The 21,648-nt window shown below is 43.8% G+C and overlaps 1 protein-coding gene across 1 annotated transcript in view; it reads right to left on the reverse strand.

The window, feature by feature from the left end:
* The window catches only part of CTNNA1 (catenin alpha 1), a 185,718-nt gene that overhangs the window by 153,421 nt on the left and 10,649 nt on the right, over nt 1-21,648 (reverse strand). The window contains exons 2-3 of the mRNA XM_077473713.1: nt 19,451-19,554; nt 11,115-11,310 (exon numbers count right to left, since the gene is read on the reverse strand). Coding sequence (XP_077329839.1) covers nt 11,115-11,310; nt 19,451-19,552 — 298 coding nt within the window. The 5' untranslated portion in view covers nt 19,553-19,554. The remainder of the gene's footprint in view (nt 1-11,114; nt 11,311-19,450; nt 19,555-21,648) is intronic.

The following is a 21,648-nucleotide window of genomic DNA, read 5'->3' on the forward strand; positions in this document are numbered from 1 at the left end:
GGGACACAGAGCCATAGTACTTACTATGTGGGATGTCCCATAGCAATGGCAACTTAAGGGAGGGAGACAACAAAAAAGGAGGCCAGAGGACTCATACTGCAGAACATTGCACCCAAAGGCAATATCCTCATGACCTTTAATAATCGATTTGATAAAATCTGGTAAACGTATGAACTGAAGACCAAGTTGCGGCCTTACAGATCTGAGCCATAGAGGCCCGACGATGCACCGCCCAAGAGGCACTAAATCGCACTGGTTGAGCGTGCGTTAACATAAAAAGGAGAAATTTTCTTCTTTACATAGTAAGCTTGAACAAGGACTTGACAAATGCATTTGGAAATAGATTTTGATGCTGCCTGTCCCTTTTTGGACCTTCTGGCAGCACAAATAAAAACCATCTGTTTTGCGAACCTGAGCGGTCGTCTTTAATAGACTCTGACCGCTATTACTACATCAAGGGAATGTAGTGCCTTTTCTTCCCTAGATAGAGGCTCTGGGAAGAAAGGAAGAACAATATCTTGATTTAAATGAAAACCTGTTACCACTTTTGGTAGGAATTCAGGACGACGACGTAAAACCACCTTATCCATGATCAAATATGGCTCTTTACAAGACAAAAGACTCTTCTAGCAGAAGAAATGGCAACCAGAAAGATTATCTTTGTCAAAAGAACCAAGATAATTTCTCATAAAAGCTCCAACGGCTGATTCTGCAAAGCCGATAAGACCAAAATTTAAATCCCAACAATTTAGAGGTGCCTTGATAGGGAGACTAATCCATGCTATCCCCTGAAGAAAGCTACGCACCAGAGAGTGGAAGCAAGATGCCGTTGAAAGAATAGCGACAAGGCCGAGATCTGGCCCTTGATAGTACTCAGAAATAATTGTTGGTGACTCAAGTAGTCCGCCTGTCAATTCTCTATTCCTGGGATGAATATTGCCGATAGGCAAGGAATGTTGTGTTCTGCCCAACTAGAACATGATTCACCTCTTTTTGGGCTGCACGACCTCATACCCCCCTGGTGATTGATGCAAGCCACAGCCGTGGTATTGTCGGACTGAATCCTGACAGGACAATCCCGTAGTCCGACCGTCCAAAACTCTAGGGCCAGATGTACTGCCCGAATCTCCAAAATGTTGATAGGCAAGGTCCTCTCTAACTTGGACCATCTCCCCTGGACAGAATCTTCTTCCAGGACTGCTCCCCAGCCTAGAAGGCTGGCATCTGTTACCACTTTCCAGGATACTGGTAGAAAAGATTTTCCCTTTTGGAGGTTGCTGAATATTAACCACAAATTTAGGTTCTGACCTATGGTCGGGAGCCAAGCGTATTGGAAAATCAAAGGCCTAAATCTTTTTGTTCCAGATCAACAGGATGGTGCTTTGATGCAGTCTTGAGTGAAAGTGTGCATAAGGGATGGTCTCGAAGGAGCCACCAGTTTCCCCAACAATCTCATGCACAGTCAAATGGAAGGATTTTTCTTTGCTTTGAAAAAGTTTAATTAGTCCTATAATGGAACGGATTCTTGTCTGGGGTAAGAATACCTTCTTCTGTATGGTATCTATGACCAGCCCCAAGTACTGCAATATCCTTGATGGTTTTAGGGAGGATTTTCTAGGTTGAGTATCCAACCTAGAGATTCCAGGTAGTTTACAGCTGTGACCAGACTCTGGTTTAGACATGAGACTGAATGATCTATTAAAAGTAGATTGTCTAAATAGGTTTGAATAAAAACCTGTGCCCTGTTCCACCAAGGAACCTCCGATATCACCGACTGGGATAATTGATGATCCAGAGCTAGAAAGACTTTTTTCTCTGGACCCTTGGGAACATTTGACTTTAGAAAACGAGGCATTGTTCCTGCCAGATCTTTGAGAATTGCAGGAGTCTCCCCCCCCCCACCCGAGTGGGCAGGGCACCCCTTCATAAGGAGGCTTTAGCATTCTGCTTTGTGGGCTTTCTGCCCCAAGATCTCTTCTGACCCTGGGCTGCCCTTGGGGATTTCCCCTTGAACCTGATGGTTAAGGCCATCGAGACTGCCTAGAGACTGATGCCCCTGGCACAGGTGAGGCAGCACACTTAAAGTGGAGGGCCACCCTGAAAAAATAAAAAATAAAATTTTTTTTTTTTACACTTACCAGAAGTGCCTGTTGCTAGGCACATAATCCTAATCTTCCTCTTCCTCCTCCGCGGAGATCTTCTTTCTCTCCTCCGTGCGGCGTCTTCTGGGTAATGGGTCGCGCTGTGTTCTGGGAACTGTGTGTTCCAGAACACAGCGCGTGCCATTCACAAAGCGCTGTGTGACTCGCGCATGCGCAGTAGGAAACGGGCAGTGAAGCCGTAAGGCTCCACTGCCCGTTTCCCTTACAAGGAATGGTGGCGCCGGGACCCGAGAGCCGAGGGACGGGTCGGCCTCGGGCGGCCGACATCGCGGGCGCCCTGGACAGGTAAGTGGGCTGATTAGGTCAGCAGCTGCAGTGTTTGCAGCTGCTGACTTTTTTTTTTTAAACGGCCCTCCGCTTTAAGGAGAAATGTTTGAACTTCTTTACTGGTAAAAGGAGAGCTTTGAATGTATTTATCCAGATCGTCTCCAAATAGCCGTTCGCCATGAAAGGGAAAACTGGCCAAGAGCTTTTTACACAGCGCTTCGGCTGACCAATTTTTCAGCCATAGAACTCTGCCAGAATGCACTAGTCCAAGCATAAGCAGTGAGGCTTGAATGACAGAATCTTTCATAGCATCTACTGTGAAACAGAGTGCGTCCGATACACCAGCCCATTGCTGGGCCTGCTGATCAGGCAGAATTTTAAGTATCTCCACAAACTGTTCCTTAATGGACTGAGATACATCAATTGCCACAAGAACGGGATGCGCTACTGAACTTGCTAAAGACACATTGCTTTTAGAAAGAAGTTCCAACTTTTTATCGGTTGGATCCTTTAACATTAGCGCATTATCCACCAGACATCCAAGACTCTTGTTCACTGAGGCAATTGCAGCATAAATTGCTGGAACACCCCCCCCCCCCCCCCCCCCCATTTCTTATAGAAATCCTCTTCCATAGGATGAAGTGTGGAGAATTTCTTAGGAGGAAAATATTGTTTATCCGGATGTTCCCATTCAGAATACATAAGCTTTTTTAGCCATGAACGAATAGGAAAAGCATCCCCAGATGGGGGAGGTTTTAATGATCCCAAATTAGAGGTGGGTTCCTCAAGAGCAGCAAAAAGGTTAAATGAACCAATTTAGTAAGAGTGCACAAGCAACCTGTCTTGTGATGCTACTCCTCCTATATTAGGATCCTCAGAAGAGGATATATAAAAATCTTCCGAAACTTTGGGAAGATCTACCCGATCCCCTGCCCCATGCAACTCAATAAGAGGGTCCTGAGCACTACATGGGGATCGGCAACGTTTAGCCCCACTATGGAGAGATAACATCATAGCAGCAATCTTTTTCAAATTACAAATGGTAGAAACAAAAAAAAAAAAAAAAAAAAAAAAACACACACACACACACACACTTGTGTGATATATATAGGGACTGAAGTGTGTAGTGCAGATGCAACAACAGTCTCCTTTGACAGCTCAATCTGACCAGCCGTATCACTCTCAGGAGGAGGACGACGACATTCTTTTGGAAATGGATTTAGTTTGTTGTGAAACCATTGACCCTTTAGAACCCTTAGAGGAGTTCCTGGTCCCTTTACCACTCATAGCACAAAGCAGAGGCACTACAAGCAAAATAATGTACACTGCTAGGTTATAGTCTAGCACTATAATCTGCTATTAATACCTAGCCCGCTAAAGTAATAATGTGTCAAAGGGAATGCCTGTGTCACCAAACCTGAAGTAAGCCAACCCCCTGCTCATGTGTCCCTCCACAGCAGCAGCAGCTACACACAATGCTTTAAAAACGTCCTCCACTTGTGGCCAGCGTCTGATGCCGTTAGCCCCGCCCCCACACTAATTACACCCCCTTCTTTCAAAGAAAGGGTCTCTCCACACGAGCGGCGGACTTCAGGCGCCTTGCAAAAAGCTGATTTGGCGGGGGAAAAAACTACCACCGAGTGGCCAACCTTTTTTTTTCGTTTTTTGGCATAAGTCCCCCGAAGGGGAAGATTCCAACAGTGGGGGCGCAGGAGAACCAGTCCCCCCCTTTCTTACCATAGGATCTGCTTGTGACCGGAGGAGAGGAGAAATGAAGGCTTCTGACACAGCGCTGTTTCCAGCATCAGGCGGTGAGTGCTCAATACAGCTCCCAGTGGTGACATATAGGCATGACAACATTATAACTCAAACAGGAGAAATTCTTAAGAAAATCTCCAACTTACCTTTCCTTGCTGCAGGGTTATCTGAAATGAACCCAATCTTCGCGATGGGGCTCCGAAACCCTCAGGAACAGGGAAACCTAGAGGTTACCCACAATCCTGGACCTGCAACAGCACCTTGCCAGTAAAACTTTATGGCCTTACTATCAAAAAGTACTGGATCCCAGGGTCCCGCTCTCTAAAAAGAGAAGCGTTTGCAAGCAAAACCTTGTTTCTTTGGACACGAGGCCCGGGTACGATTCCTTTAACCCATGAAAGGACACACTGAACGATTTCGGTCAGCAGGGCTAGCCTCAGCAAGGATTGCTTCCAGTGGAGCTCAGCACATCTTTACTCGTGACCAACACCTTAGACGCTGGCGAAACAAAAAACTGAGGACTCCCAGTAGTGGGAGGGGTTATAGAGGGAGTACACTTCTTACCTTAGAGCGTGCCAGTGTCCATTACCCATCAGTGGCCCCATAATCCACATATTAAGTACTATGGCTCTGTGCCCCCTGATGTATGAAAAGAAAAAGCATTTTTCCCCCCCACAAAATTTACGGTCTTTTTTTTTATTATTTAAAGCACAAAAAAAAAAAAAAAAAAAAAAAAAACCCACTGGTGATCAACCACTGGGCACTTAAACACTCTTAATAACCAGACCAATTTTCAGCTTTCGGTGCTCTCACATTTTGAATGACAATTAGTCATGCAACACTGTACCCATATGATTTTTTTGCCCTTTTTTTCCCCACACAAATAGAGCTTTCTTTTGGTGGCATTTAATCACTGCTGGGTTTTTTGTGCTATATGCTATAAAAGAAAAAATGACCGAAAATTCTGAAAAAAATAAATATAAAAATACACCCGAAGGACTGACGGCCTATTTCTTGAGACCTCAACATGCCAGAAAAGTACAAATACCCCCAAATAACCCCTTTTGGAAAGAAAACATTCCAAGGTATTTAGTAAGAGGCATGATGAGTTTTATGAAGTTTTAATTTTTTCCCACAATTCTTTGCAAATAAAAAAAAAAAAAAAAAAAAGAGAAGGAGATTCTCTCTCCCCCCACAAAAAAAAAATTGTCATATTATCAGGTTATTTCTCACACAGCATATGCATACCACAAATTACACCCCAAAACACATTCTGCTATTACTCCCGAGTAATGGCGATACCACATGTGAGACTTTTAGCGTGGCCACATACAGAGGCCCAACATGCAGGGATCGCCAAGCCTGACATTTCTCTCCTACATGTAAAAATCATCATTTATTTGCTAGAAAATTACATAGAACCCCAAAATTGTATTTTTTTTTTTTTTTTTTTTTTTTTTTAGGGGAAAACAAAAAAAAAAAAAAAAAAAAAAAAAAAAAAAAAAAAAAAAACCAAAAACACACACACACACACACACACACACACACACACACACACACACCACAAACAGTAAAGTTAGCCCAATGTTTTTGCACAATGTGAAAGATGAAATTACGCCGAGTAAATAGATACCCAACATGTCACCCTTCAAAATTGCACACACTCGTGGAATGGCGCCAAAACGTCGCTACTTAAAAATCCCCATAGGCGACGATTTAATTTTTTTTTTACTGGTTACATGTTTTGAGTTACAGAGGAGGTCTAGTGCCAAAACGATTGCTCTCGCTCTAATGTTCGCAACGATACCTCACATGTGTGGTTTGAACGCCGTTTTCATATGTGGGCGGCACTTGCGTATGCGTTCGCTTCTGCATGTGAGCACATGGGGACAGGGGCGCTTTAAATCATTTAATTTTTTGTTTTTTATTGTTCATTTTACTATTTTAGTTCGACATTTTTTTCCCCCAAAAATAAAATTTTTTGATCCCTTGTAATAGGAATATGGCATGACCGGTCCCCTTTACAGTGAGAGATATGGGTTCAATAAGACCCCACATCTCACCACTAGGTTGGGTAGCCTGAAATAAAAAAACGATTCTGGCTTTGATCGTATTGGCGAGACGTTAGAAGCACCGGAGGGCAGCGGGGGTGGAACATCCCCTCTCGCCTCCTGTAAGAACGATCAAGCATGGGAACAGCCGCTATGATTGTTCTTCTGGTGTAGGGAATCGCCGGCTGAAAAAGCCGCTATCTGAATGATGCCTGTAGCTACATATACGACATCATACGACGGCCGGGAAGTGGTTAAAATGTTTTTTGTTTTGTTTTTTTTAAAAAGCAACACAAAGTTGTCTATTTATACAATATTTCTAACACATAGCATAAACATACCAAAAAAATGAGACCCCAAAATAGATTCTCCTACTCCTCCTGAGTACGGCGATACCACATGTGTGAGATTTCCACAGCCTGGCCACATACAGAGGCTGAGTACAGCCGAGTATGGCTGGGCATCACAGGCTATCGCAGAGTATTGGCCGGGCATCGCAGAGTATTGGCCGTGCATCGCAGAGTATTGGCCGGGCATCGAGGGGTTAATTGACGGTGAGCAGCACTGTGGGCACTGCAGATCCAGCCCACAGTGCTGCTGACACCGATCTGTCCCCCTCCGCTGTACTGATCGGTACAGAGAGGGGAGGGAGGAACCGGCATCATAACATGCCGCCGGTTTGTTTACAAGTTGATCGCTCTGTCATTTGACGGAGCGATCATGTGGTAAACAGCCGCAAAGAGCCACAGGACCCGGCGGTCACGGATGCTCTCGAGTGCGCGCCCCAGAGAGCAGAATTCTGGGAGGACGTCATATGACGGCCTCCCAGAGTTAAACAACCGCCCTGTAGCTGTCATTCAGCTATGGGCCGGTTGTGAAGTGGTTAAATACCACCAAAAGAAAGCGCTATTTGTGTGAAAAAAGGCATGCAATTCTCATATGGGTACAGTGTTGCATGACTGAGTAATTGTAATTCAAAACGTGAGAGCACTGAAAGCTGGCCTCGGCAGGAAAGGGATGATAGTGCACTGCAGGGAAGTGGTTAAAGTGACATCAACCGCTTGCCGACCATAATATATATATATATATATATATATATATATATATATATATATATATATATATATATATATATATATATATATATATATATATATATATATATATACATACACACACACACACACACACACACACACACACACACACACACACACACACTCTTAGAGTTTAAGCTCTAATGAGCTGGGCCCTCCGATTCCTCCTGTATTGAATTGTACTGTCTGCCATTATGTTGTAAAGCGCTGCGCAAACTGTTGGCGCTATATAAATTCTGTATAATATTATCCGGCAGCAAGGCAGCTCTCCTGCGCAGGATCACGTACCTAGTATGCAATCCTGCACTTCCAGGTCTGGGGCACTCACGTGCGCCACCACTGACGCGCTCCCGCTGTGATTGGACACAATGGAAGCCAATCAGCGGGTTCGTATATGCAAACAAGGCAGACTGGCATTATGTCAGTAGGGAAGGTAGTGGGCCTATGTTTCTGCAAAGCAGGAACAAGAAGCTATGCATTCCCATAGTACAAGCACCTCCCACACAGTAACCAAGAACATTTTAGGCACCCTTTGATGTTAACCCCTTCCCAGCAAGCGTCATTAGTACAGTGGCCATTAGGGCTGAAACAACTAATCGATTAATCGACAACTAATCGATTATGAAATTAATCGATTAATCGGCCAGTAACATAATGGGGTTTAAAAAATAAAAATAAAAAATATGAGCCCTTTATAGTAGAAAAAGAGCAAATAATTGCTACTGTAAATATTACTTTCACTGTTCTACAGTAAAAAAAAAAAAAAAAAAAAATGAACCCCTTACAGTAGTGATTATCTGCTTTTTTCTACTATAAAAAAGAGCAAAATTTTTTTAAACCCATTATGTTACTAAAATTCTTACTAAACATTCATTTACATGGTTTCCTATGGGACACGTTCACATCTGAAAGGGTCAGGGACTTTTAAACGCAAAATGGTGCTTTATTGGTTCAATATACTTCAATGGAAAAGCATGTAATGTGTTTTTGCTGCAATTTGTGTTTTTTAATCTGCCCAAAGTAAAGGCAAAAATGCATAGGTGTGTACCGAGCCTTATGCTGGCCACACAATTTTCAGATGAGAATATTCAGACGAAAAATCTTTGTACATTCCCAGAATGAAAGAATTTTGTTTGAAATTTTTCACTTGTTTTTAAAATTTTGTTTGAAATTTTTCACTTGTTTTTAAAATGAATGTAATTTCTGAACGAAAACCAAACACTGTCTGAAAATTCCTTTGACTAAGAAGTTTTCTATTACTTCAAAATTTTCCTGTCACTGTGATTGAAAATGAACGTCAATTTGACCCACTTTTTTTTTTTTTTAAAGGTTATTAACCGATTAATCGAAACAATAAAATCGGCCAACCAATCGATTATGAAAATAATTGTTAGTTGCAGCCCTAGTGGCCATACATATTTTTAGCACTGATCACTGTATTGGTGTCACTGGCTCCCAAAAAAAACGTCAAAAATTTCACTTGGTGTCAGATTTGTCTGCTGCAATATTGCAGTCCGCTATAAGTCACTGATCGCAGCTATAACTAGTAAAAATAAATTGAAAAAAAAATAAAAATAAATCCATAAATATATCCCATCGTTTTAAAGACTAAACTTTTGCACAAACCAATCAAGATAAGCTTACTGGGATTTTTTTTTTACCAAAAATATGTAGCAGAATACATATTGGCCTAAATGTATGAAGAAAGATGACAAATGTTATTTGGGTGCAGCATCGCACGATCGCGCAATTGTCAGTTAAAGTGACGCAGTGTCGTACCGCAAAAAATGGCCTGGTCATTAAGGCGGGTAAACCCTCCAGAGCTAAAGTGGTTACTTTGTTAAAAAAACAAAAACAAAAAACAAACAAAAAAATAAAAAAGGGTTATACTTAACTGCTGTGCGCAATGGTATTGCACAGAAAAGCCCCCGCTGGCGATCCAGGCCCCTCTTCGGTTAGTGTCCACATGAAAAGTAGCTTTATTGAGACAGACCAATCAACTCTGCCCGGGCACAGCATTTGATTGACAGCAACAGGAGCCAATGGCTGCCGCTATCAATCTGCCCAATGAGCAGGGATGTAGCGGATAGGGCCACTGCTCTTGTACACAATCGATGGTTTAGGACAGAAGGGTGGGCTGGAGTGCTCCTGCAGCACAGGTTTTTTTTTTTTTTATCGTTGCTTTAATTCCCCCCCCCACCACCACCACATTAACATTGGCAGTAAATACATGCAATAAATATTGGTCTTGCTAGAAATGCAGCATCTTACTCCAGTGTTTGGAGTCCAAAGCAGCCTAGGAGGAAAACCATTGCTCCCTTCATGGATACAATGGAAGAGTGACAAAGCCACCCAGGAAAACCGAAGTGTGTTATTTGCAGAATCACCAGGTGAAAATGAAGGCAAAACCAGCTGAATTTTTTTTTTTCTTCTGGGTTTACATTACACCTTTAAAACCTTTTTTTTTTTTTTTTGGTATATGCTAGAATTACAAAGAAGAAAGAGAAAAAGGATTAAAAAACAAGGCGTGGCTGAAGACGGCAGCTTAAACCTTCTACTCCGCTACACCTCGGTCATCTTTCCCGCACAAAAGGAGACTCACAAGCTAAAATGTGCAAAACTGACAGGGACCCGTCGGCCACCCGCTCTCGCTCACCACGGCATCCAGATACGCAGCTCACTGGCAATATACCACAGATATTTCAGATCTCGAACGCGGGAGCCGGCCTCTGCATCACAGGCCTCCAGAGAGGCAAGCTGCAGCCCCACGAGGCGGGCGGGAGCACATGCCAGTGAACCACAGTCCCCAGCCATGAGCAGCCTTAGTCTAGAGGACCTCAGAGCAGTTGCAGCAGACATTAAAAACACTGTCTGCAGCAATATCAGAACTCAGACTGGATATGCAGGCTGTGGCAGGTCACCTAGAGGAAGTAGAAGAAACCACTGACCACCATAAACCGCACAGCGCTCCCTGAGCACACACTCCATGCAGCTACAGGACCTACAGAGACACGTAGAAGATTTAGACAACAGGGGCCGCCGTCATGACATCACAATTAGGGGACCACTTGAATCGATCGACAGACAGACTCCCTCAAGCTGTGACAAACTTTTTTAAAATGACCTCTTAGGTCGACCTTTCCATTTAACCCTGTGTTATCCAAACTGTTCAATAAGTGTAAACACTATACAAAATAAAATTCCCCAATAAAGATCAGAACATGATGTTCACATTTGCATGGAAGCACAATGGAATGAATGCTGATTATTCAGAGAATTATCGTATTTATGTTTATTCAGGATTGTTTTTATGTACTAACAATTAAGCTTCATACACACAATACGAAAATTTGATGAAAAATACCACTTTTGAAGTGTTTGTGCATATGTGCGCATTTTTTTTTTTGGTGGATCTTGGGTGGAAGTTCGCACACTTTTTTCCCCAGGACTTGACTCCTGCCCTTAGCTATAAAATATACCCCCCCCCCCCGCCCTCCTCCTAGCACTAGACTAAATACTACCCATATACAACTGAATTACATTAGTATAGCACTTGTGATGATATAATCTCGGACTAGATTAATATCTTGCTGTTGGTTTGTTCAATATATCCTGGTCATATATTACTGTAATTTTATCACACCAACCTGTTATTCCTGCATTTTTCCTTTTCATTCAATAAAAAGATTTGGAAAAAAAAAAAAACATATGGCAGATACTTTAAAACTTAGTTGTAAGCATTTACTTATAAGCAGTGTAACAAATTTATATTTTGCCACCTTGTTTGCGGACATCTTCAACAGCATCTAGGAGTTCCTGTTTGAGAAATTGACTGTCCTTAGCTATCTTGTCTCCTTTTTCTAAGAAGTTTTGAGTTGCTTGTTCAACTGAGGCAGCCAGAACATGAGCTTTCTTAGAACGGCCTTTCTTTTTGTTTGAAGGACCCTTGTTGCTGGAATTCACCAGAGTTGTTACCTATACAAGATAGTAAAAAAAAGAAGATGTTAAAAAAAAAAAAAAAATAAAAAAAAAAAAAAAAAACCACACACAAAACAAAAACACAGAACTTTGCAATTTTAGAGGCATTTGATCTACAGGCTTCTGATATACTAGCTATTCTCACCATAATTTTTATAGAAAAATACGTAAAAACTTGTCATTTGTACAGTTTGTTTGTTTTTTTGGAAGAAGGAAATTTCAAAAAATCTCCAACGTTTAGGAGATACATACTGTACATGCAGCCAAGGACATCACTGTGGTATATGTGCTCTGAAGGAGCAGCCACTCATGCCGTTCCTTCAGAGGAACAAGAGTCTGCAAACCCAGAAACAAGACGGGTGAAGATGGGAGCTCCTATAGCACTGACATCTCGGCGCTGGAAGAGGTTAATTTTAAGTCAAGTTTAACAATGTGCTAGTATGTGATGCAAGGACATTACCTTTGAAGGGTGAGGGTGAGGTGTACAACCGCTTTAATGTGTTTCTCGCCCATTAAAAATGTAACAGCTGTTACTGAGCATATGTGACACAGAAGCAAAAAAGGGGAACAAGAAACTGATTCATTTATGTCCATTGAACGATTTGTACCCCTATCACACCGAGGGTGCTCACAAAAACCTATTTCCGGCCGTTAGCACTAAAGCAACGCTTGTTTTAGCCCTTTAGCCTGAAAATCGCTTTGGAAAAACCGGAACGCAGGCATATTTAACCCCTTCTTCGGCCACTAGTGGCCAAAAAGTGGCGCAAAAGCACCGCTTAAACAGAGGTAAAGCGCTGCCAAAACTAGCGACGCTTTCGTTGTGAAAGCAGCCTTAGACTGCTTTCACACTGGAAGTGCCGGCTGTTAGCGCTAAAGCACTGCTCATTTTAGCTGCACTTTAACGTTGTTTAAGTAGCGCTTTTGTGTCGCTAGAGGGGCACTTTTACCTCCCCAAAAAAAGGGTTAAAAACTCCTGTGTCAAATCGCTATGCAAAACGGTGCTCATTCCAATGGTGTTTTGAGAAACGCTAAATACAGCGATCCCAACCTGCCCCAAAAATGCTGCTTGCAGGACTTTTCGGAACGTCCCACAAGTGCACCGCCCGAGTGCGAAAAGTCACACTGCAGTGAATGGGAGGCCATTTTCAGGCACTTAGAGGCCATTTTTAGCGCTAAAGCACCTGAATACCTCACGACTGTGTTGGTTTTCGGAAAACACTAACGATTGTATGGCTAGCATAACGCTCTTTGGGCTTCAAGAATCAAAGTTATTTAAATAAACTGACCAGCCTGTCATATCCACTATACTGCCATCAAAAAGTGGCTGTAAGTAAGCAAAACACGCCTATGATTTAGGAAAAGTCCTGCAAGCAGCATCTTTGGGGTGGCTTGGGAGCACTATAAAATGGTAGTCCCAAAATACCCCTGCCCGTTGAAATGAATGAGCAGTGCTTCCAAAGTGCCGCAAAACAGGACTTTTTTTTTTCCAGGTTACATTGTCACAGGGCTTAAAAAAAATAAATGAAAAAAAATGCCTGCTACTGCCAGCGCTTTAGCAGGCTGCTGTGTAAAAAGGGGTACAAAACCTCCCTGTATCACTGGTTTACTAAAGCTCTGTGTATGCTAAACAAAAGCTGGTCATAGATAGAATTTTTTGATGCAAGGCTGGATTCATGCATATGTGAATTGGATGCTGGTTTCTCCGCATCCAATGCGCATGACAGGAGAGTAAGCTCTCAAGGGAGCCAGTTCACATAGCTCTGGAATGGCCATGGAGCGAAGTGCATAATTGTGTCTTTGGCTTGGTCTCAGGTCTGACATCAGGCAATAATTAGGTCCCGATTCATCCCTGAAACGGTGAACAGAGGACGCACCAGACCCCCTGGTGCAAGCCGCTCGGCAATTAGCGTGAACCCAGCTGAAAAAAATAAAAAACACCACACACACACACAAAACAGCCAATATGATAACCGCAGGGACCCCTCAACTACCTTTAGTACAAAAGCAGAGATCCAACACTCCACCACTGAAGTAGAAACAGCCAATATAAAAATAAAAGTGGCTCACCATCCCTGGCTGGTAATCATTGAATTTCCTCACCCAAAAAGTTTTTAATAAAGTAGATTTAATTTTATAGTTGAGCAGCTCCTACTGGGAGATTGCTAAAAGTTAATTCAGTCCATTACTCTGCCCCTCAACCCTAACAACCATCTCAATCCCCTCTGGCACACCTGGCAATAGTGTAAAGTGTAATGGCCAATGAGAAACACATGTTATGATAAAACACAGAAACTGTCACTCACTCTTTTCCACAAATATTGCAGTAGAGAGACAGTAAAGCCCCATACACACTATCAGATTTTCTGCTGATTTTTTTCCTTCAGGATTTATAGGAGGTCAAACTTTAGGAGTTTCAATGTGTACGCAGTCATGCGGGCCCTTGCACTACATGGTCTTGGTAGACATGAAGACAAAAAAAAAATAAAAAAATCAGCAGAAAATCTGACTTTGTATGGGGCTTAACAGTGTAGATTATTTAAATAAACTAGAGAGTGATAACCGAGATTAAGAGCAATATAGCTCCCAATCCTAAATTCAAACTGCTCCAAACCTGGAAATGTCCAAGAGCAGAGGCATGCTTAAACGGAAAATAAAGCACAATATGAAGGGGCGTGGTTTGCCTTTGAGGAAGATGGCTGCTTACTCCTCGAGCTCCGTCAGACAACACCCAACACTCAGCTCTACCGGGGAACAACGCTACGAGATAGCCACCAAGTATGGGGACCTCATCCCGCGGAGGCTCAACGACCAGATCTCGCTCTCCACGAGACATTAGCGGGCGCATAAACCAGAACATCCTGGAGATATTCTGGCGGATTCATCTCCAGCTCCCATACTGAGCCACAAAGGGATCAGTCCCACTGGGCCGCCTCCCAGCTTTGTTGAGGGAAACCTTCAATCACTCCAATAGCCGAGCCTGAACGATCTCCACACAATAGCAGCCGACAATCAAGGGCACGCCGTTTGCGGCCATTACTGATCTCCGCCATGAAATACAAATCGATAGTGGGCAGAGTACATAAAATATAGAGCGCACCGCTGCCCACCAACACACAGTGATAAGGAGGATTCACCACACTGTGGATACAAACACCCTGCAGCTCCAAGACCTCCAACCGCATGTTGATAACCTGGATAACAGAGGGAGGCGACACAATTTGAGGGTGAGAGGCCTGAACAAATACTCACCATAGTAATGCAGGCCATACATGGTCGAATTTCGAACAAATTTTCTTTTCAAAATCAGAATTTTTTTTTTTTTTTTTTGTGATCCGATGATGCCACCATTGATTTTTGAAATTCGGCCGACCAAGCCTTCAATTTCACCTCATGTTGCTACAGAAAATTATTTTCTTGGCCGGGAATCTTCTTTTCTCTCCGTAAATTTTCTTTTCTTATTACGATTCTCCCATCATTGATTAGAAAATCGTTAGTTTTCTAAAAAATTTCCAACATTTCCGATTCCTCAAATTTATTTATTTTTTTTTCATGCGGAAATCAAATCGGCTGTTGCTGCAGCCCACTAATGGTGCAAAATTCATACGGAAATTCTTAGATACGATTTTCGAAAAGAAAATGCTTTTGAAATTCGAACAGTGTATGGCCGGCATTACAGGCCTATTCAAGCACCCCCTCGACAGGCTCCCACAGACACCCATCAACATGGAGGGCATACACAGGGCCCTCAGACCACGAAGCAGAGATACAGACCCACCGCGACACATCGTATGCTGCCTGACCGACTTCAAACTCAAAGTAAAAATTCTCAGGAAGGTCCGCAACAGCACACAACTGTCCCATGAGGGCATGACGCACATTTACCAAGGTCTCTCGGTCATCACTCAAGCAATGCAAGGACCTGCCCCCCTTCCTGGACGTCCTGCAGACCAGGTGAATCCACTACCGGTGGGAGTTCCCATTCTGCCTGCCTGCGAGCTACCCACCAGGACCGCACAGCCATACTGAGGGTCCCAGAAAAATTTGATATCCGTTCCCAGCATGGCCCCCACTTTGTTCCCTCTTGCCTCATATTAGCTATATCCCAGGGAGACCAGCTAATCACCATTGTGCATTCACGAGGGGACAGCACATGAAAACCACCCCTGCTCCAGGCTCCCTTCTACCTATGGGAACACATATGCCTCCACCTAGAGGATCCTAGGCTTCACATGAATCGTACTATCACTTTTGCCAGCACTCACATCCTACCAGGACTGTTCGTATCTAACATTATTAGGACTTGCAGCATCTCTTCGATAGAGCATCACTATTCCTTTCCGCCCAAAGATACAACCGCTTCACCCTCCAGGTAGAACCAAAGAACAGGCAAAGTAGCCTATAAGTTGGTGACTACTACATCAGTCTGCAGATCAACAACCCGAGGCCCAGGTAGCTTAAAGTTAACAGCGGACATACTTCCTCCCATAGGAGGATGGGCCCTCTAGTCCTATGCATTACAATATATACCTCCTATTATGCATTACTCACTATGTTCCACAGTGGGGCCAAGAGGTGTAACAGCCATTTTAAGACACGCATCCCCCTAGATGACATACTACTGCAGCCCTGGTACCAGTCTGACAGATGTCAATGAACCTACTATATGTTGAGATGATTCCCATAAATATTATTCCACTCATACCCATTATGGGTAGGTACTGTGGTTGTAAAACATCTTCAATCTATAAATGCATACTGCTTTTTCACCATTTAATGCTGGTAACTGGGTATACTGCTCAGCATTTATGCTACAACCGTCTCTAAAATTGCTTCCCAAGTCAAAATCGTCTGGACGAATTTAAGCTCAAATGTTGTCCTAGGGCCCCACCTACTGCCACTGGCTGTTTAACACCAAAACGCTCTCTAGCAGCAGCAGCAATATTTGTTAAAAAATAATAATAATATGACTGCAAGCAAAATACACCTGATCTACTACGCATTGCTTTCTTCACGTGACATGCACATCAGAGATGTAACCCTTAACTACCTGACCCGTAGAGGCTTTTAGAATGTGAAATTACACAAACTGAATATACGATGACTAGATATCATCGCCAGCAAATACCAACAAATTAGCAAATTAAATACTCCTAGCCCTACAGCTAGCTAACAGGACACAACTGTCCCATGAAGGCACGATGTACACATTTACCAAGATCTCTCGGTCAACACTCAAGCACCGCAAGGACCTGCGCCCCCTCCTGGACGTCCTGCAGACCAGGGGAATCTACTACCAAAGTTCCCATTCTGCCTGCCAGCTACCCACCAGGGCCGCACGACCATAATGAGGGTCGCAGAAGAATTAGATGCCTCTGCCAAACACTGAAACTCCCAACTTGGTATGCGGATCTCTACATCCCCGGCTTGAAACACCAAGCGGCCAGAGATGAACCGATGGAAGCGCAGCATGTGCGATATCAGACACCGCTCGCTGTCTGCAACAAGACCCATCCCAGCCCCGATGGCTTCACGAACACTGAGTATCTTGCTATATGGCATTGCATAATCAGAACAATAGCCTGTTACTACCCCTCTGCAGAGGATATGCCACGACAGGGTAATCTGCTATAGGGGCAGATATAGAGTATATATAGATGCTCATGCCCTATTCCTAACGAATTACACTCCCTAATGTCAGACGGCTCAGATGCAAGTTTCTACCCGTTAAACCTTCCCTCCCGAAAACGACGGGATCTACTCTCCACCACCTCCCCTGACAATGCGAAACATAAAAGCCGTAGGCCTCACCAGGGTACTCTCAATCTTCCACGTTATCTTGTTACACTGTTCATGGCTTTTTGTTTTTATTTTAATTAATGTCTCATCTTACTGGGTGATACATAACTCTTGGTTAACATGTGCATCTGTTTAGTTAACTATAAGCTCACATTGTTTAGTTTAGCGGAAAATGTTACATGACAGGCATAGGTCAAGCAACCCGACAAAGACAATCCCACCAACTACTCTCTGATGCAATAACCTCTGGGGAAGCAACACTCCCACAGTGCTCCCACCACGCTCATAACATTTAACTCCAAACCCACTAACCCACCAGAGCAACCTCTTCCTCACTCATTTACAAACAATCCCAATATGGCAAATTGTTTGAGAAAGTACCTAGATTACTTCTCCCTCGACAGACCACCTCACACACAGTGGCAGCATCTCGTGATACATTTTCCAAAACCAGTCTACGCCCACATTTCTCGTTCTGACAAGTGTTGTCACCTGTTCTCACCCATCACCGTACCACCTCCTCCTGCACTCCCCCCTAACACCTCGATTGCCTATTCCCCTCTCCCACCCTCAAATTAACTCCCTTTATACCCCTCATCCCCCCCCCCCCATTTGCAGCAAGCCTGAACCCCCAACTCTGTATCTGTCCCCCTCCCCGACACAGCTCTCGAGGGCCTAACTAATCACGAATTTAGGAGACTTGCACCGACCGTCCATAGTACTCTCCACAACCACACTAAATATGGCTTCTACTTCCTCTACTGGTGACAAACTCCTCAAATCAAGATCATTTCACTTAAACGCAAGAGCACTTAAAAGTGGAGGTCCACCGAAAAAAAAAAAAAAAAGCCAGCAGCTACAAATCCTGCAGCTGCTGACTTTTAATATATGGACACTTACCCACTTACCTGCCCAAGGAGCCCACGATGTTGGCAGCCGAAGCCAATCTGTCCGTCGGCTCTCAGCTGCTACTGCCATCCTCGGTAAGGGAATCGGGAAGTGAAGCCATGCGGCTTCACTTCCTGGTTCCTTACTGTGCATGCGCAAGTCACACTGCGCATCCTCACTAGTCCCTGCTGTGCTCTGGGACCCGTGTGTCTCCCAGAATAAAGCGGGGAGGACAGTAGGTGCCAGAAGTGGCGTAGGTCACCTCGAACGCCGCAGTAATCTATGCCAGGAAGTGGGAGCAAATACCTGTGTATAGGTACAGTCAGGTCCATAAACATTGGGACGTCGACAATGCTAATCTTTTTGGCTCTATACACCACCACAATGGCTTTGAAATGAAACAAACAAGATGTGCTTTAACTGCAGACTTTCAGATTTGAGGGTATTTACATCCAAATCAGGTGAACGGTGTAGGAATTACGACAGTTTGTATATGTGCCTCCCACTTTTTAAGGGACAGATTAAATAACAATCATCCAAACATTCACTTTAATGCTTTGTTGCAAATCCTTTACAGTTAATTACAGCCTGAAGTCTGGAACGCAGACATCACCAGACGCTGGGTTTCACCCCTGGTGATGCTCTGCCAGGCCTCTACTGCAACTGTCTTCAGCAAGTGAAATGCATGCTCAAATCGGATTCAGGTCAGGTGATTGACTTGGCCTTTGCATAACATTCCACTTTTCCCTTTTATAGTAAAAAAAGTACAAAATATTGTGTGTGGTGTGTGTGTGTGTTTTTTTTAACCATATATAACACATCGCAATAAGCATATATTGATTGGTTTGCAACAAAGTTATAGCGTCTACAAAATAGAGGATAGATTTATAGCTTTTTTTTTTTTTTAAACTAGTAATAGCGCCGATCTGCAATTGTTATTGTGACATTATGGCAGACACAGACAATTTTGACACATTTTTGGGACTATTGACAATAATACAGCTATCAATGCTATAAAAATGCATGGATTACTGTAAAAATGTAATTGAAGTTAACACTAGGGGGGCGATCTATGGGTTGTGTTCCCTGGGAGATGATTCTAACTGAAGGGGGACAGGACTGACTAGACGAAGTGATGGATCATGGTCCCTAGCTAATAGTCACTCCTGTCAGAACGGAACAGGGAAGTGTGTATTTACACACACTCATCCCTGTTCTGTGTCTCCTGCTCACAATCGCTCGTGGCCCGGTGGTCATCACCACCAGCAATCGGCACCCCCGCTGTGCAGAGGCATACGTGCCTCCTATCCCGACGTATAGCTGCGCAGGGGAGCCAGCCTGCCGCAGTATAACAGCTGGGCGAAATGCAGTTAAAGTACATGCCCCGATACTGTAACCTACAGCTGGCAGCTAACATATTAGAATTCTGAATGTTTTTTTAAAGCTTACATACCTGAGTAACAAGGGGTTCAAGCAGTCGCTCAACTGCCAGGGTACGGATTTCTAAGCTCTTTGGATCCCATTTAAAATTGATATTTCCAGTATTTAGAGTCATTTCTAAAAAGGAGAAAGAACACAAGAATAAGCACTATAAATAAAGCATACATTTAAAGAACAAAAAAACGTGAAAGAACTAATTTGTATTAACAGAGAAAGAAGAGATTTTGTTAGAATGCATATTGTGAGTTTTGGCTGTAAAAGGTGAGAGTTGAAGGATTGCTGCAGGGCACACAGCTTGGTCTAGACCAGTGGTTCTCAACCTTTCTAGTGCCGTGACCCCTTTATAAAATTTCCCAAGTTGACCCCAACAGTAAAATTATTTTCGTAGCATGGGTGGTCAGCACCCAAGACAAGTACTTTGCGCCACTAACCCATGAACATATCGCGCTCCCCGAGTCCCTTCCATTCGTACAGTATTAAAAACCTCTTTATGGTACACTTTAGGATGTACCACTCTCTCCTCATTTCTTTCCCTTTTATCGCTCTCTCTCACATTTTCTTTTTTTTGCCCATCCCTCTCTCTAGTTCTTTTATTCTTTCTCTCCCTTTTTCCCCCTTCTCCCTTCCATATATTCTCGATTTTTATTCCGTCTCTTACTTCTTCTGATCAGCCTATATAGGTGCTCTTGATCAAGGTTCATCTGTTGATCTGAGAACTTTAGTGGGGACTTTAATGGCAACTATCACAGGTAGTGTTACTCACCGTGTCTCTGACTTTGTGGTGTCTGGCAGCAGTGCCACCTATGCCGAAATCAGGATATGGTCTCATTCAGTCCCCCTTAACATTCCTCACCAGTCAGCTGACCTCTAGTCTCTGCCCCCCAGCCATGCCGTGAACTCAGTGGGCAGCTGCGAAGAGGCTGAGTGGGTGGCAGCAGGCTCCAGGAACAGCCCAGCTGGCTGGCTGCGAAATCGGTGCGGGCTTCAAGAACAGCCCAGGATTCGGTGACCCCTGGCAACTCGTCATTTGACAACCCAGGCTGGGAACCACTGGACAATAAGATGTATGTGGCGGTATGAGTTGGAACCGCTGTTTGGCAATTGGACTGAGCAGCGGCGGTGCGTCCATTAAGGGCACACAGGCGCCACCCCCTCTATGCAAAAATGGATAGATTCATGCCTTGCATGAATCTTTTCATTGGAGTGCTGTAGCCACCCCCTATTCAGGCGTCCGGCCCCTGTCCTGGATGCCGGGCACATTAATTACATCGGCGGAGGTGTTTTTTGAAGCACCCGATTAGAGCCATAGGCTCTAATAGGCTTCAAAAAACAGTGAAGTGCAAGCCCAAAGCATTGCACTTGCAGTCCACCAAATTAATATTTGCTTTGCTGACAATGAACCGCCTCTGCCAATATGGAGGCATGGATCTAATACCGGTCACCCGATTGGCTGAAGGCAGAGGAGAGCCCATTGGCCGCCTAGCAGAACAGGAAGAAGAGGATGCAAAGAGGACAAAAAGGAGCCATCGCCTGACCTGTGCTACCAGTCCCACAGCTCACCGCCGTCACCCACTGCCTGACCTGCCAGTGTAAGTCAATAGAGTTCGGGATTCGTCCTCCATATATGAAAGAGAACAGACCCTCTATTTTCTGCTACAGAATATTTATTTTGGGGTTGGTGTCCCATTTAGTTAGTCTGGGTAGGTAACAGGGCCCCATGCTTCACTGCCATAAAAGGGAGATTGACAGGGTCATCATCCCAAAGATTTTCAAGCCACAGCATTACCAATGGTTTTAGGATGTACATTGGACTTCTGATGGCATAGAAGGATCAAGTTTTCTGTGGCTGGCTTGAAACTTCCTGACTGGATAAAGTGGTTCTAAATAGGGGTGCACCGAATGGGTTTTTTGGTGCCGAAACCGATACCGAAAATGAAAAATACACTAGGCCAAAAACGACCGATACCAAAAAATGACTGTATACGTTTTTATATAACGCATTGCTAATAGTATTAGCAAAATTTCCATGCAGTGTACCTCTAGCAGATATGATGCAGGAGATGGTCAGAGACTGGGGATGTGGTACAGGAGATGGTCAGAGTCAGAAGGATCCCAATAAGCTTTGATTATACCACTGCAGCGCTTTCATGTGCATTAAAAAAAAAAAAAAGCAGAGTGCTGCATTTTTTATGTGCCGCAAATGTGCGCGCG

This window comes from Lithobates pipiens, unplaced genomic scaffold (assembly GCF_037356315.1).
Source record: "Lithobates pipiens isolate NorthernLeopardFrog02 unplaced genomic scaffold, aLitPip1_a1.2 Scaffold_8, whole genome shotgun sequence".
NCBI classification, from domain to species: Eukaryota; Metazoa; Chordata; class Amphibia; order Anura; family Ranidae; genus Lithobates; species Lithobates pipiens.